The 15925-nt window shown below is 51.0% G+C and overlaps 2 protein-coding genes across 10 annotated transcripts in view; one reads left to right on the plus strand and one right to left on the minus strand.

The window, feature by feature from the left end:
- Positions 1-6675, plus strand: part of PNOC (prepronociceptin) — a 32105-nt gene extending 25430 nt beyond the window's left edge. For 2 of the 5 annotated variants that reach the window (XM_005670452.4, XM_005670451.4), the window contains exons 3-4: positions 2325-2721; positions 6259-6675. In XM_005670452.4, coding sequence (XP_005670509.2) covers positions 2325-2721; positions 6259-6344 — 483 coding nt within the window. In that variant the 3' untranslated portion in view covers positions 6345-6675. 5 annotated transcript variants of the gene reach the window in all.
- Positions 6676-8809: 2134 nt separating this feature from the next.
- The window catches only part of ZNF395 (zinc finger protein 395), a 48530-nt gene continuing 41414 nt past the window's right edge, over positions 8810-15925 (minus strand). For 3 of the 5 annotated variants that reach the window (XM_084993037.1, XM_013982681.3, XM_084993038.1), the window contains exons 7-10: positions 15114-15393; positions 13686-13778; positions 12311-12414; positions 8810-12109 (exon numbers count right to left, since the gene is read on the minus strand). In XM_084993037.1, the coding sequence (XP_084849163.1) occupies positions 11998-12109; positions 12311-12414; positions 13686-13778; positions 15114-15393 (589 nt within the window). In that variant the 3' untranslated portion in view covers positions 8810-11997. 5 annotated transcript variants of the gene reach the window in all.

Raw genomic sequence — 15925 nt, forward strand, 5'->3', positions numbered from 1 at the left:
CTCTTTCTGCTTCCATCCTCACACAGCTGCCACCCTCATATGGCTTCCATCCTCCAAGTTACCTCGTGGTTTCAAGCTGGCCCAGGGAGCATCGGCCAAAATGTCCTAAGTAGGAGACTGGAGGAAGGGGAGGAAAAAGGAAAAAAAAAAAAAAAAAAAAAAAAGATGTTCTTCCCAGATAAGTCAGCCTCCTACATGCCCAGAAGGGCTCCTGGTCAATTTCACATATATGTCATCAGCCACCTCTGGCTACAGAGGAGGCTGGGAAACATGCAGGTGGCCCTCAGGAAGGAAACAAGTGTTCTTTTATTGAGGAAGATGGGAGATGGGTAGAGAATGGGCAATTGGCAGCCTCCAGAAGGGAAGGTTGGCTTTATTCTTAACAAATTGCACTTAGGGAGTTTCCGTCGTGGCTCAGTGGTTAATGAATCTGACTAGGAACCATGAGGTTGTGGGTTCGATCCCTGGCCTTGCTCAGTGGGTTAAAGATGTGGCACTGCCGTGAGCTGTGGTGTAGGTTGCAGATGCGGCTCAGATCTTGCGTTGCTGTGGCTCTGGCATAGGCTTGGCAGCTGCAGCTCCGATTGGACCCTAGCCTGGGAACGTCCATGTGCCCGGGTGCAGCCCTAGAAAAGGCAAAAAAGACAAAAAACAAAAACAAAAACAAAAAAACTTCACTTAATGAGATAACAGACAGGGATCAGAGAACTGTCTGGACTTCAGGAGATAATGGGTGTTGGACATAGATACCTGGGATGTCCTGAAAGACATGATGACCAAAATCACAGAAAAGGACAAAGTCACCAAGGAGCATATTGGAAAGGGAGATGAGATATTTAAAGACAGAATCTGAGGAACACAAGAGGACAGTGCACAAACAGTCCGAGAGGTGAGTGCAACATCAGAAAGAGCAGGTTCAGGAGGGTGTGGTCCCCGTCACCAAATGCTGCAGGTCAAGGAGAATGAGGGCTAAGCAGGGTCTAATGACTGGGAAGTCACTGGAGGTCCTCGAGAAGGAAGGTTAGTGGAGGGATGAGGGCGGGAGGCAGATTTCAAGGAATTGAGGGGCAAGTGGCAGATGCTGAGATGGAGGCAAAGGAACAGATCACATCTTGGAGAAGCTTAGCAGGGAACAAGAGGGCAGGGTTGGCAGTGACAAAGGCTTTCAGGAAAAGTCAGATTGAAGGAAATTTTTTGAGGGTTTGATGGAACGGCCTGTGAGGTCTGTGCTTTAAGCTCCATGAACCTCTCACTCCTTGGATAGGGATCAGGTTGGAAACGCCCTAGGGGCATCTCTGCCACTCCGAACACCTGGGTGGGTGTTCCTACTTCCTGGTAGGACCAATGGGTCAGTCTTCTCATGTCCCACACCTGCTCAGGTAGAGAAGTAACTCCTGATGACTGTAAGCCAAGTAAAGACTCCAAGTTTTAACAAAGGGCTCTGCAGCTTCCTGCTGACCATGATGTCAAGGTCAGGTCAAAGTGGGGTTTTCATCTGGCTAAGGCTGGAAACCAGAGAGGAGCATTCAAGGGTGAAGCTGAAACAGCAAATAGGGGGAAAGTCGGAGGCAGAGGCTTCCAGGAGACCCAGACAGGAACGTGGGAGGAAGGGGGCCAAATCCAGGACTGGCTGGGACATCAGGCTGGTGACCTAGATGAGAAGTGGGAGGTGGCTGGCACCACAGCAGGAGTTCCTGGGCACTGGCGGGTCTACTGGATTGCATCTGATGGTCCCAGACTGCCCAACCTGCCGGCATCCCAAATGATCTTGACCCCATTTTCTCTAATTGACGCATAGGCAGTGATGACTAGTGTTGGGGGGTTGTGAAAAATGAACCACACCAAAGTTGATCTTTACCTGGTGACTTTCAAATAACCATGCAGATTAAACTATATGCTTTGACATCCCTGATTTCTCAAAGCCATCTGACCTAAGCCTAATAAGGGAACAAAATAAAATTCTTTATGAGTCAGCCTGATGAGCTAAGCTTGGCTCCCCAAACCCAACTAAGGCTCTAACCAGGTACAATGTGGCACATTCATTTCTGTTAACCTGCTGTGTCACCTGGGGTGAGTTAATCTCACCTCTGAGACCCAGCTTTCTTTGTTGGTAAAATGACAGAGCTGGGCCAGTTTTCTCTTTCTTTCCAACTCTGAAATCCTTATGAACCTGGATAACTACATGTCAAACTGCTGCTCGGTACAGATGCTTCAGAAGTACTTGCAGTTGGTACCGAGAGTACTTTGGATACTTTGTCTCCCCAGTGCCTTGAACTAAGAGATGTTCCTGGTCTTTCTCTTTCCTCTCACCTCTGTCTTTGCAGGTGTGCATCCTCGAGTGTGCAGGGAAGGTCTTCACCAGTCCCCTCTGGACTCCATGCACCAAGGTCATGGCCAAAGGCTCCTCCTGGCAGCTCAGCCCTGCCGACCCAGACCACGTGGCAGCCACCCTTTACCAGCCAAAAGCCTCTGAGATGCAGCATCTGAAGCGGATGCCCCGTGTCCGGAGCCTCTTCCAAGCCCAGGAAGGGACCAAGCCCGGCATGGATGAGGCTGGAGGGACGGAGCAGAAGCAGCTGCAGAAGAGGTTCGGGGGCTTCACGGGGGCCCGGAAGTCGGCCCGGAAGTTGGCCAACCAAAAGCGGTTCAGTGAGTTTATGAGGCAGTACCTGGTCCTGAGCCTGCAGTCCAGCCAGCGCCGGCGCACCCTGCACCAGAATGGTAATGCGTAGCCGGAAGGGGAGCCCCTCCCAGCTGCACCGTCCACTTCAACCCCATGAGTGAGTTGGGCCCAAATGAGCTGGGGGCAAGAAGAAACCTCCTATTCCCCTGTTAGCCCTCCTCCCAGGCCCGGGGAAGACGTTCCCCCCCAAACACATACACACTCCCCGCACCACCTCCAGGTGTTCAGCTCCTGGGAGCCGAAGTCACCTCCCTGCCTTCTGCCCACCTTTCTCTGGGAGCCAAGATTTTCCTGGGATCGTTCCCCATGCTGGCCACTGCCATTAAGAGATTGGTTACCATGGGGATAATAGTCGTGTGTTAAGATAACTAATTCCTCTGTAGCTCTCCAGGAGCTTAGTTACTATGGGGACAGTTAAGTGGACCAATCCGCCTACCTGGTTGCCATAGAAACCATTCAGCTCACCTTTCCTCTAGAGACTATCTCCAAGAACCAAGAGCTGGACCTGCACTTAGCCACTTGCCGAGAGTCTGATTTCCGTGGCTGTGCTGGTGCTATTTCGCCTTCAAAAATGGCTTAGCTATCCCCACCCCCCACCCTCCACCCCTCTGAATCTTAAGGTGACTGGAGTCGGTGGAAACCATTAAACTTCCCCACTCTCTCCACATCAAGGGGTGCTGGTTTGGACCAGTTCTTGTCAGGACACATTCTGCTTTTCTTTCTTCCACACATCACTTGTCCATCCGACCACTTTGCCAGAAATGGGCAGATTCTTTACAGCCCATGGCACCTGAGCAAAGCTCTGAGAATCCGGCCCAAGTGCCCTGAGTCGTTTTTAGGAGGACTAAGGGGTCATCGCCTTTCTTCACTTTTCCAGGCACCATTTTTGTCTTGTGTTTGTTTGCTTCCCTCATCCTCTGTCCCCTCTGGTTTGTTCTTACCCCCACAGGTACGTTTATACATGTATCTTTACAAGAGTTCAGATAACAAGCACCAGAGATCCTCACTTATTGCCCAGTCATTAGAATCTCAGCTTTCCTCAGCCCATCAACCTTTAAGTGGTGCAAGGAACTAGCTCCATGGAATTTTCTGATAATCTAAAAAGATCCTAACCATCAAGCCTAAGTGCCTCCTTAATTCATAGATGGGAATATGATTATCTTCAGGGTCTCCTGTCTCTCTTTAAACCGTCTAGAAACTTCCCCTAATAGAAAGAACTAATCGGTTGATCAAAAACATTCCCCAAACATTCTTAACTCAAGTTGGGGCTCTTCCCTGACTCAGAAGCATACAAGAAAAAAAGTTTGCACTTACTGTTTTATTTTGCTTCCTGTGCATTAAAGCTAGCCGACTGTTAATAATCTTCCTTCAAAGTATATTAATACACGTGTTGGTCTTTGGTACACACACTTTGGCAGGGGGCAGCCCACGTAGCTCTTTGCAGGTAGGCTGCCTTGTTTGCAAAAGGTCTATTGCCAAATATGGGTATATGTATTGTGAGGCAAAGGCTGCTGTGTTTATTTTAGCAGAATGACTAATCTCTGAAGGCCTTGAATTAACCTGCATGGTTTTTGTGAAGTCATATTCTTGGATCCTTAACAAGTATTCTATTTTTCCCAAACCATATCTACACAGGACCTAATGGTAAATCTTTCAGAACTAGCATGGACTGGATTCTTTTGAATCTTAAAGACATTTCTCTTTAAAGTGACTCTTGAGGGGCACTGAAGACACATCCAACTCTGAACTGCAACCATTTTCTTTAAAGAAAGACAGTTTAAGAAGGGTTTCAAATCAGTCACATTAGCAGGAATCAACCTATTTTTAAACGATTTGAGCTCCTATTCAGGCAATTGGTTTCTCCAGTTTTCGATTAAGCTTCTGAGCGGTACTGAAACATAACTGGTAACCAGCATCCGTCTGCGGCTTTGCTCAAGATGTACAGTTCTTTTTTTTGTCTTTTTGTCTTTTCTAGGGCCACGCCCATGGCATACGGAGGTCCCCAGGCTAGGGGTCGAATCGGAGCTGGAACCATCGGCCTACACCAGAGCCACAGCAATGCGAGATCCGAGCCGTGTCTGTGACCTACACCACAGCTCATGGCAACGCCGGATCATTAACCCACTAAGCAAGGCCAGGGATCAAGCCTGCCACCTCATGGTTCCTAGTCGGATTCATTAACCACTGAGCCATGACAGGAACTCCAAGATGTACAGTTCTTGATAGTAACACTAGAGATACTAACCAGCTCATTTGGGTGTGATTGATGGCTCTCCTCCTGTGAGCATCTTGCTCCATCTTTTTCCCACACACTCGTGGTTGCTGAATTCCAGCATGGATGTGTATTTATGAGTCCCTTAAACCTGTCCTGATTTGCCTGTACACACCCCAAGCAGCCCCACATGAGCTTGAGGTCTCCCCAATGGGGCGGGGGGTGGGAAGGAATCCCTGAGGCCAGAGCTCTTCTGGATCCTGAGATACCCAGCACCAACCCAGATGTAGAAGACTGGAGGAAAGGGCACCACCTAACACATGGGATACAGAAGCCTATTCAGGAGTTCCCACTGTGGCTCAGCGGTAACAAACCCAACTAGCATCTACAAGGATGCGAGTTCGATCCCTGGCCTCACTCAATGGGTTAAGGATCTGGCCTTGCTGTGAGCAGTGGTATAGGTCAAGGATATGGCTCAGATGCCCTGTTGCTGTGGCTGTGGTGTAGGCTGGCAGCTGCAGCTCTAATTCGACCCCTAGCCTGGGAACTTCCATATGTTGCAAGTGTAGCCCTAAAAAGGAAAATAAATATGTTCTTTAAAAAAAAAGAAGAACCCCATTCACAAAGTGTGAGGATGTCCCGGAAAGGAGGGACACTGGGATACAGGGCCAGTCCTGGGCAAGCCTGTGAAAAGTGCACAACCGGTCCCTGTGTCTACTGTCCCTTTCCCTGGCCCTATACTTCCCTCCTCTCTTCTACTGCCCCAAGGCTTGATCCTGACAGGGAAAGTGAGTGGATTCATTCCTGGTTAAGGAATTAGTGAAGTTAACACTTGCAGGGTAAGAGAGCCATAAACCAGGGCTCTATGTAGCTTGAGGAGTTACACAGATTCCAAATAGCAGAGATAAGAGATCTGTTTCTGGGAGGGGTTGGGGGGGGAAGGCTACTCTATGCTTTTCAAGTCCCAGCCCACGGCCCACCCCCTCCCTTTAGTCTGTTGGTCCTGCCACTGGGGGAGGCGGGCAGGGAAAGCAGGTGTGTAGAGTCAGGGAACACTTCTCACTGCTTTAGGAGCTATTTATTCAGAGGATTGCTTTCCTTTCTTTTTTTTTTTTTTTTTTTTTTTCTTTTTTGGCTGCACCCATGGCATATGAAAGTTCCCAGACCAGGGATCCAACCTGGGCCACATCTGCAGCGTATGCCATAGCTGCAGTAACGCGGGATCCTTAAACCCACCACAGGGGAAACTCCAGATGATAGCTTTTCTTTGCCTCCTTTCTAATGCTCAGTCATTAGGGCAAATAGGATTGAAGGGTCAGAAAAAGTATCGGGTTTGCCACTGTAACCCTTTCTGTCTCCCCAGGTGTCCGGGCAATCCCCAAATCAGCATGTCTCCAGCCCCAGACCTGCCGGCTGGGAATCGGGATTCCTTCTTCCCCGAGGCACTGAAACTAGCCTTGCCTCCAGGCCTCCACCCCTAGGGCCCAGCCCCTGTCTGGTTATCTCCCCCACTTCCTCCACCCACCCCATGGCATGTTTCATGATAATCCTGTTGCTACACCAGAGTGTATTTTTGTAATTCCTCCAGCTACCATTCAAATGGCCCCATCTTTCCTTCTCACCCGCCTCTTCGCTCTTCTCAGGGTGGGTTAAAGGAACAAATCAAGCCGGGGGTTTTGACTTGTCACTGCCATAACTTGTTTGTAAAAGAGCTGTTCTTTTTGAATGATTGTTTTCAACAGATATTTCTCCATTAAACTTCTACTGAGCAAATGGTTAATACATTGGTTGGTTGTTTTTAAGTGGAGGAACTGAGCAGCACAGACCTCAGACACACCACCAGAGCCGCCTCTCTTGGGAGGCAGAGGAAAAAGCGGGTGGCTCTGCTTTATGTAAAGTGTGACGGGTGAGATACGGGAACAGAAACACCCCAGATCCAAGCCCACAGCTCTGTGAAGAGCCCGGCGGGATGGAGGGGGCCAGGCTGCTGCGCCTCCACCTCCAGTTTCTGACTCACTAGAAATGTGCATTGTTAACAAGAGCCAGGTGATGTACAGCCTGCTGGCTTGCGACCTTCGCATTGGGCCCCAATTAACAGGAAACATGTTAAGAGGGTAATGATCAGTTCAGCCAAGAAACTGCTGCTCTACCCAAACGGAGTCACTGAGGAGGGGCAAATGGCTACACAAGTAGACTGGCTGTGGGAAATCTGTAAGGGGGGGTAAGACGCTCTGTTGGGGAACTGGGGGGACACCGCCCCCCATTAGAGGTGCTCCTGGAACCCAGGGAGAACCGTGGCTCCCTCTAGTGGTCATCAGGTGGAACAGCCACTCACACATTGCAAGGTTTATATACCCCAACTCCTCTCTCCTCCAGCCTTTCAAACTCCTGTTGTTCAAACCTAACTAGCAGCCAGAAAGTTAGAGGGTCCTCGGATGCAGCCATAAGGTAGGCCTGGGAGGGCCCAGGGCTGCAAACAGACAATGTCCAGCCCAAAGGCAGTTTAACTGATGGGGGGATGGGGCAAGAGGGGGCGTGTGCAGGGAGAGAGTGGGGGAATTGCAGTAGAACAGCAATTCTATTTGGGGTTTTCTTAGATGAGGCAGGGCAAGGGCAAAGGGAAGGGGGAGAAGGAAGTCCTCTGATCTACCCCAAGGGAAGGAAAAAGGCCAAGGACAACCTCCCACACCAGCCGACTTATGTGCTTGACTTAGGACGTAATCTAGTGGCCTCACCTCCCCGATAGGTGACATCAGGGGACCCAAGAACCTACTCCCAGAGATACCTCAAAGTGCATAAAGCAGTCTCAGCGCTACAAGCGTGAGGCACTTTTTTCTGCTTTTAGCACCCTTCCACCCAGGTCAGCTCTGAACCAGCCCTTTGGGCCATCACAGGACACGGAATCCAGGAATTGCGGAAACAGCCCCTTGTTGCTCCCTAGGGTCAGAACTCACTCCAGAAACAGAATGGGACCGATTTTCTCCTCAGTCACTTGCCTGCTCCCCAGCAACTCAGGACCAGGACCAGGACCACCACCCCACTAGTACAGAAAATAGTTACTGCCTGGATTTCGATCCTAGTGCCTTTATTTCTCAAATGACAACTTTGGGTGAGGCTTTCTAACCTCTGTGCTTCACTCTCATCTGTAAAATGGGAATGACAAGATGAAGAAAATAAAGTTAAATAAATGAAAATTTTAAAAATAAGAAGACTTTTTCTTTAAATTTTATGGCCACACCCATAACATATGGAAGTTCCTGGGCTGGGGACTGAATCTGAGCTGCAGCTGTGACCTATATCATACCTGTGGCAACACGGGATCCTTAACCTACTACACAGGGCTGGGATTGACCCATCTTTCCTCGGGAACCCGAGCTGTGCAGTCAGATTCTTAAACACTGTACCACAGTGGGAACTCCCAAAAATAAAAGTTTTTTTAATTAAAAAATAAAATGCGAATGACAAGTAACTCCTTCATAGGGTTATTCAGGTAATCCATGTAATAAGCACTTGGCCAGGTCCCTCGTAATGCTGCCTGGTTTTTTTTTAGGGCCGCATCCACAGCACATGCAAGTTCCCAGGCTAGGGGTCAAATCTGAGCTACAGCTGCCGGCCTACTCCAGAGCCATAGCCATGCCAGATCCGAGCCACATCTGCAAGCTACACCACAGTTCACGGCAACACTGATCCTTAACCCACTGAGCGAGGCCAGGGATCGAAACTGCATCCTCACAGAGACAACATCGGGTCCTTAACCAGCTAAGCCACAACAGGAACGGTTGTTATTATAAGCAAAGGAGTGCGTGTGCTCTGCCCCCAGGACTACCACTTGTTTAACACCAAGAACAAGGATAATCTGATTCTTTGTAGGGGTACAGGGCAAGGGGGCCAGGCACACATTAAACCAGACAATGTACCATTTTATTCCTTATAAAATATATTTCATATTGTTGCTGTAAAAACATTACATTTCACATTTTTTAAAAAAATTTTTAACAGTAAAAATAATACTTGGAAGACAGCTGGGGGAAAAGGCGCCAGTAAGACAAGTTCACAGATGGGATTCATCTCCCTCTTTTCTTTTTTTTTTCTTTTTTTTTGCCCCTGGTAAGGTCAGAGCCTGGGAGGGCCAGAAAGTAACAGGACAGATTTCTTCAAACAAATCAGAGTTTCCACATCCAAATTCATGACACCCTCCAAGGAGGCCAGCCGTGGGCCAACCGCAACAATGGAGATGCTGCTCAGAATGCTCTCTCAAAGTACAAAACTGCTTTCACGGCCGGCTTAGAAATCACATTTTTAAACTCAAGCCATTTTACTCACCCCTTGGCCTTGTGCTTTGCACCCCTGACCTCATTTGACTGCAGGCTCTCTGTGCAGTGATGCACAGGCGTGGGTGCAGATGCAGGATCGTTAAGGCTATTCAAGGCAGGCACCACAGACTCCAAAGGTACTTTCCAGAAATATTCTGAATAAGGGTAACATCCCTGGAAGAAAGACCTTCCCAAGGCACCTGCTCTTGCCCATCAGTCCTGTTAGTTTCCAGCGCACACCTGAGGCATCTTGCCTTCCAGCAGGTCCTGCCACCCAGGTGGGCTGGGCAGTAGGGAGAGATACAGAGATGAAGAAAACAGGCGTGATCACGGGACCAGGTCACAAGCCACCCCCACCCTCCAAGAAGAGACGCACGGGACAACTCCAGGACAGAACCACACGTCAAGAACCAACACGACAGCTACGAGACAGAACGGCGAGAGGAGGGACGCCAGAGGAGGCCACTGCCACCAGAAAGGAGGCAGGAGCAAATGCTGACAGGGAAAGCCGCACCAGGACAATTTTTTTAAAAAAATGAAAAAAGAGAAAAACCCTCAGTTTTTAAATTGTTGCATCAATTCCTTCTCCCTTTTCTGCTCCGTGCACCAGTGACAGAGACAATCTTTACAGCCAGTTCTATCTACACGGTCCAAACTGAGGGGGAATTAAAACAGCGTTTCGAAAAGGCGAGGCCCAGCAAGAGCTCAGATTGAGAAGGGAAGGGAAGGCGCTGCCCCGTCTCAAAGGCCCCCTCCCTGCTTGGGAGGACCTGCAAGTGGCCAGCTCAGGGAGCGAGGCGTCGGCACAGCAACACCCTGCAACAGCGGTTAATTCTCAGGGAGATTCAAGGGGCTGGAGGAAGAACCAGGCACGCTTGCTGGCCTGGTTTCGAGCTTCACCAAGGGACAGAATTCCAGATACTTTTTTTTTTTCTTTTTTTTTACTAAGTTATAAAAATATACCCCATCACCATCAAAGACACCCATGCCTATGAGTATCTTTCCCTTCTGTCCCCAAACCCAATCACTATTGCCCTTCACGACATCATCCCATTCTTCTCGGGTTCCTATCTCTGACTGAAAGGTGTCCTCAAGGCTCTTCCCAGCGGGACCAAGAGGACAGCCCAACCACAGCCAAGGTCTGGACGCTGCCGTTCAGGCCCCAGAGAAGTGGCTTGATGGGAGGCCCTGGCCCCTGACCCCTAGATGCAAGCCCTGAGGAGTCCCCAGACCAGTCCAGCTCAGAAGAAAGGTGAGGCTCTGTGATAAAAAAAAGGGCCCTGCCTTCAGTCCAGCTCACCTGGCCTTTATGATTCTTTGACCCCTCCCGGCACAGAACTCCCCACATCTCCCACCTCCAGAACAGCTTTGTTTATCTCCCAAGCAACAAAGTCCAGGCTCTGCTCAATTCCTGAGGCCTCCAGAAGCACCAGCAGCTGGTAATGCAACCCCAGGTCCACCTCAATGATCTTAGGACTCTAACCACCCCCTCCTGCCATCAGGCAGACTCGGTGCCCAGCAGATGGCTGGGAAGGTGACACCATATCCAACCGGCCCTCCGCATCACACGGTCTGCACCAACACTGGTAAAAACCCAGAAGAGCCTGAAGAGCCCTGTCCTACCCATCACCTTACAAAACGAGATGGTCCCCAAAGGGGCAGGTGAGCCCGTGGACCAACTGGGGACCGCTCTATGCTCTCCCCTCATGGTGGGAGCTGCTACCTACCTTTCCGTCTGTTCTCTTGGACGACCCTGTCTGCAGCCTTGGAGGGAAGTGGGGAGATCCCTGCTGAGACCAGAGATGGGGAGGTACCTTCCCTGGGGAGGGGTCTCCCACCCAAACAAAGGGAACGTTAATCAGAGAGAGGCTTCTGAATACACCATGACAGAAAACACAGCATTCCCCAGGTGTCGTCCAGAGCTGGAGGGAGTTGATTCACTCGGGAACGACAGGGAGCTCTCAGCAATACTACACCCTCTCACCTCTCCTCAAGGAAAGAGCAAAGGACTGATCAAGGTAGTGTTTAACTGCCACACTGCAAGGCGTGAATTCGGTTTGGCCTTTTGGCTCAGCTCTTCGGGGACAGTCTTTACAAACGCATGCGTCTGGGCTTAGAGAAGAAGCCACACGCACCATCTGTTGGGCTGCGACCCAACGTCTGAGGGAACGGGGATTCAAGGGTTTTCCTTTCACTTCTATGGAAGCCGCCTGGGGAGGACAAGGTCTCCCTTGGCTGATTCGGGTGGAGAAGAGAGCCGGCTGCACACTGATACCCACCCCTCCTGTCTCTCCACCCCATCCTCAGCGGGCCCTGCTCTCTGAGTCATCAGCCAGAAACCTGCTTTTTTTTTTTTTTTTTTTTTCTGTAAGAAAAGTAAATTCATCTTGCTCATAGTCCCTTCTGGAAGAGGTGAGAGAGCAAAGAATTCACCAACTCGGCAGGAAACAGAATGAGCTGCTCCTTCTTTCCGTAAGTACAGACTAATCCCCTAGAGGCGGGATGTTGGGGGGGGGGACGGTTAATCAATTCTTTGGTCTCTGGTTCACTGCAGAATACCCTTGGTCGGTTTTGGCTCTTTCCTATTTTAGAGGAAAAAAAAAATATTTTTGTTTCTTTTCTTTTAAAAAATAAAACGTTCCCGCAAGGGAGGGGAAAGTGTTTTAAGAATTAAACCTTAGCCAATAGAGCCCAAACTCCCACTGTCCACTCTCTAGCTTTGCAGTTTCTGCTGAGGGCTTGGGTCACGCCTGCCTCCGTCCTCAGGCCTCTGGGCAGGCGCTGGACGCTCAGTCCAGGAAGCGCTGGCACGCCTTCTTCCAGCGGCAGGCTGTGCACCACTGGTCCCGGTGCTCGATGCCGTATACCTTGCGGCATTTCTTGGCCTCCCCACGGGCTTTTCTGCAAGACAGGGCAAGGAGGGGACAGTCACGCACTGGTGGGCAGATCTGGAGAGGGGCCGGGTCCGAGGCTGAGCCCACGAGCAGTGGCCAGAAGGAGTGGGAGCCACCAGGACTGACCCCCTCCCCTGGTTCCCTGGACCTGACCCAGGGGGCGAGAGGTGGGCAGGGACAGGAGCGCGAAGGGAGGCTGCGGTCTCACCTGGCGCTGCTCTGGGCCCGGGGTGGAGAAGTGACAATCAGGTGAGATTTCATGGCAGGGGGTGGCTGCTGGGGCTCGCTGAAGCTTAGCGACCGGCTCCGGACCTGGGCACAGGGACAGGAGCCGTGAGCAAGAGGGCAGTTGTGAATGGTGAGGGGACCGCCGAGCCCCGCCTTGTGCCAGGAGGTCTTTTCCGGAAGGAGACTCTGGGCACGGGTGGGCAGGGCCAGGCAGGGCGTGAGGTGGAGAATGAGAAGTGGGCCTTGAAAGCCACACTCCCAACAGAGTAGGGGCCATGGACAGAGGAGCCACTTGGCCTGAGCCCTGTGGATTTGATGTCACCTTATGTGGGACAACAGGAGGGATGGTACTGCCTCAATGGCATATTTGGGCCCTTGGGTTTTACAACATGTGCTAACCTCTTGCAGGAGAGAGGGAGCTATACTCTATGTTTTGTAATAACCTAAAGGGGAAAAAAATCTGAAAAAGAACACACACACACACACACACACACACACATATTATATATAACTGAATCACTGCTATACATTTGAAACTACCATGAAGCTGTAAGTCAACTACAGTCCAATTTTTTAAAAAAGACTAGGAGTTTCCACTATGACTCAGTGGAAATGAATCCCACGAGGAACCATGAATGAGGTTGCGAGTTCGATCCCTGGCCTTGCTCAGTGGGTTAAGGATCTGGTGTTACTGTGAGCTCTGGTGTAGGTTGCAGATGCAGCTTGAATCTGGCATGGCTGTGGCTGTGGTGTAGGCCAGCAGCTGTAGCTCTAATTTGACCCCTAGCCTGGGAACCTCCATATGCCACAAGTGCGGCCCTAAAAAGCAAACATAAATAAATAATTCAAAAAATAAAAAATAAAAAATAATTTTAAAAAGACCAGAACCCACTGTGCCTGGTTCATAATGACTTTAGTTTACTTCAGGCCTGAGGCAGGCAACTGATGACTCTAGTCCGCAGTGGCCCAGACATTTCTGATCCACCCATACACACCCCCTTCCTCACCGGCCCTCTTCCTCTCCAGCTTTCCCACATCCTCTCTCCTCCTCTGGCTGAGTACCCAGACACTCGGGGCTGGACAGGGCACTGACCCCGCCTGGCATCGAGATCTTCTTGGCCATGAACTTGCGTGATCTGGGTGCCCCTCCCACCTCCTAAAGGGGTGCTGTGACCAGCTGGGGGGTGAGCTGGGGAGAGAGGGCATGCAGATCCTCAAGAAGTTGAGGGCGCAGGAGGCAAGTGGGAGGGGAAGGCCTCCAGCACTGGGGTGTGTGTGGAAGGCCCTCAGGGAAAGGGGTTGGGGGGTTTCAGGGCACCCAGAGGTGCTGACGGGCTCAGAGCCGGCAGGCTTACCGGAGACAGGGAGGAGGCCGTGGAGGGGGCAGTGGCCCAGCTAATACTGGTGTAGATGTGTGGCGAGACGGGGATCTGAAAGGATGGCAGGGCCTGCAGGAGACAGAAGAGCGTCAGCCTGGGCCCCAGCCTTGTCCCTGTGACCTCACAGTGTATAGCAGCAGGTGCATCTATGACAGGGAACTACGGGGGAGGGGGACACCCCGAAACACTCTTTCCAAGAGAAACGCCAGAGTAACAACTCTGGAGTCTCCTTAGTGGCCTCAATCTTTTTTTGGAACCGTGCTCTCAGAGCTGGTTTACGATGCCAGCCTCATGGTTTAATCATTTCCCAGGATTAACTTCTTGGCTGGATCACCCACCAAGAACAAGCTATAGGCAGTTCCCCAGAGAAGTCCCAAAGCTTTCTGAGTGGGGCTGGTGTTGCCACGTTAAGTGTATGGCGTCCTCAGGCAACTGCCTAGAAGCAGCAACTCTCAGCCGCACACCCAGGCTCAGGTTTCTTGTGAAGACACCAGCCGCCCTTCCCAGGCCCCCAGCCCACAGGGCCAGCCAATGCCTGAATGGCCACCTAAAGTAGGCCAAACATAAAATAGGTAAGTGACCACTCATTCTAACGAGGAGAAGAGCTGGCTGCTTCTGTAAAGGCTTTCTGACGGAAAGCACTGTGTTTTAATTAGTAACTTGCAAATCAGCCAAGAGTCAGATAAAACCAAGCCACAGGCTTAAAAGGATGTTAAGAAAAGCTGGTACATCACAAGCAGTGTCTTCTGTACTTGCAGAGAAGGCCATCCCAAATGACACCCACTCCATGACAACTTTCCCCACCCCATGGGCCTAACAGCTTGGTCTTTCCTGGACCCACAACAACTTCTTGTGCCTCCAAGAAGATACCCTGATGCCTTATTATAATGAATGATAGTTATACATTCAAATTCTCTCTTCAGCTAAACCACAAACGTCACAAGGTCAGAAACTTATGTCTTATTTTACCTGCAAAGCCTGGCTCAATGTTTGACATATAGTAGGAATTAGAAAGAGCAAGTGCCGGGTTACTTGTTAACACAGCACAATTCTAGAACTAGGGATTTGCTCTGGGAAGCTCACCTTCACTACCCTGCCCCCTTTTATAACCAGTGATGTAATATTTCCCCAGTCCAAACCCATCAACCTGGTTACCTGGGGATTCAGCCAGATTTTTCCTAACAGCTCATGATAGCCACCGAGGGAGAACTCTGGAATCCCCATATTTATCGGGTGTGAAGTCATTTTCTTCTTTGTAGATGATAGAGATCAGTAATTGAGCCAAAAGACTCAGCCTTCAATCAGAGGCCACTGGTCAGTGGCCTATGATCAGGCTGGCCAGTGACAGACCCTGAATGTCCTCATGGCCTCGCGCTGAGCTCCCAGCCTGTCACTGCCCTGTACCTGGTATGCATGGTCGGCCTGAATGTGCCAGAAGGAGCCAGGAGCTGACTTGCTGAGAGCACCAGAGGGCAGGTAGGACTCCAGGCCAGGGTGATCTGGGCCTGAGGGCTGGGCTTTGGGAGGAGGCGGTGGGAGAATGGCGAGGGGTGGGCTGGTCACGCCGGGGGTGGGAGCCAGGTCAGCTGCGGGGGCGCCCAAGGCAGCAGCTTCCTCCTTCATCTGCACCTCCGTGTAGTAGAAATCCTCCTCCCGCTTGAACTGGTCGGAGTCCACGGTATCCCTGTGTGGGAAGGAGATGCAGTGAGGGCCAGGGACAAGCTGCCCTGGTCCAAACACAGGGGACATGGAGGCAGTCACCCGGCAAGTTAGACAAGGTGCCCAGGAGGACCCCCAGAAGCCCTGGTCCTGATGCTGGGTCACAGGGCATGACAAGCTTGCACATCAACAGAACTGTGCATCCTGGCGCCTAAGGCCTCTCCTCTCACAAAACATGTGCGAACCTCTCCTGCACAATGTGACTCTGAGCTCAGCCCTGGGTCCTCTATGGTCCCCACTCACTCAGAGGAAAGGGCTGTCTGTTTCCCAGGCTCCAGGGGGTCAGTGCAAAGGGAGCCCCGGGTGCTTGAGAAGAAGCAGATGCTGAACTCACCACAGGCTCTCACCAGTCACCCTCTAACTACCTGAACGAAGCATCTTCTTCCTATCTCGAGGTGAGAAGTCACTCCTGCAAGGTGGTGGAGCTCCCTGCCCAGCAACAGCTTCTGCACCCAGTCCCACAGGAGGGGCCGCCCTCCCCAGCAAAGACCTCTCTC

Source organism: Sus scrofa, chromosome 14 (assembly GCF_054392235.1).
Source record: "Sus scrofa isolate SSC_HxYL_T2T_F1_AM1 chromosome 14, Sscrofa_HxYL_maternal_Yorkshire_Landrace_v2.0, whole genome shotgun sequence".
NCBI lineage: Eukaryota > Metazoa > Chordata > Mammalia > Artiodactyla > Suidae > Sus > Sus scrofa.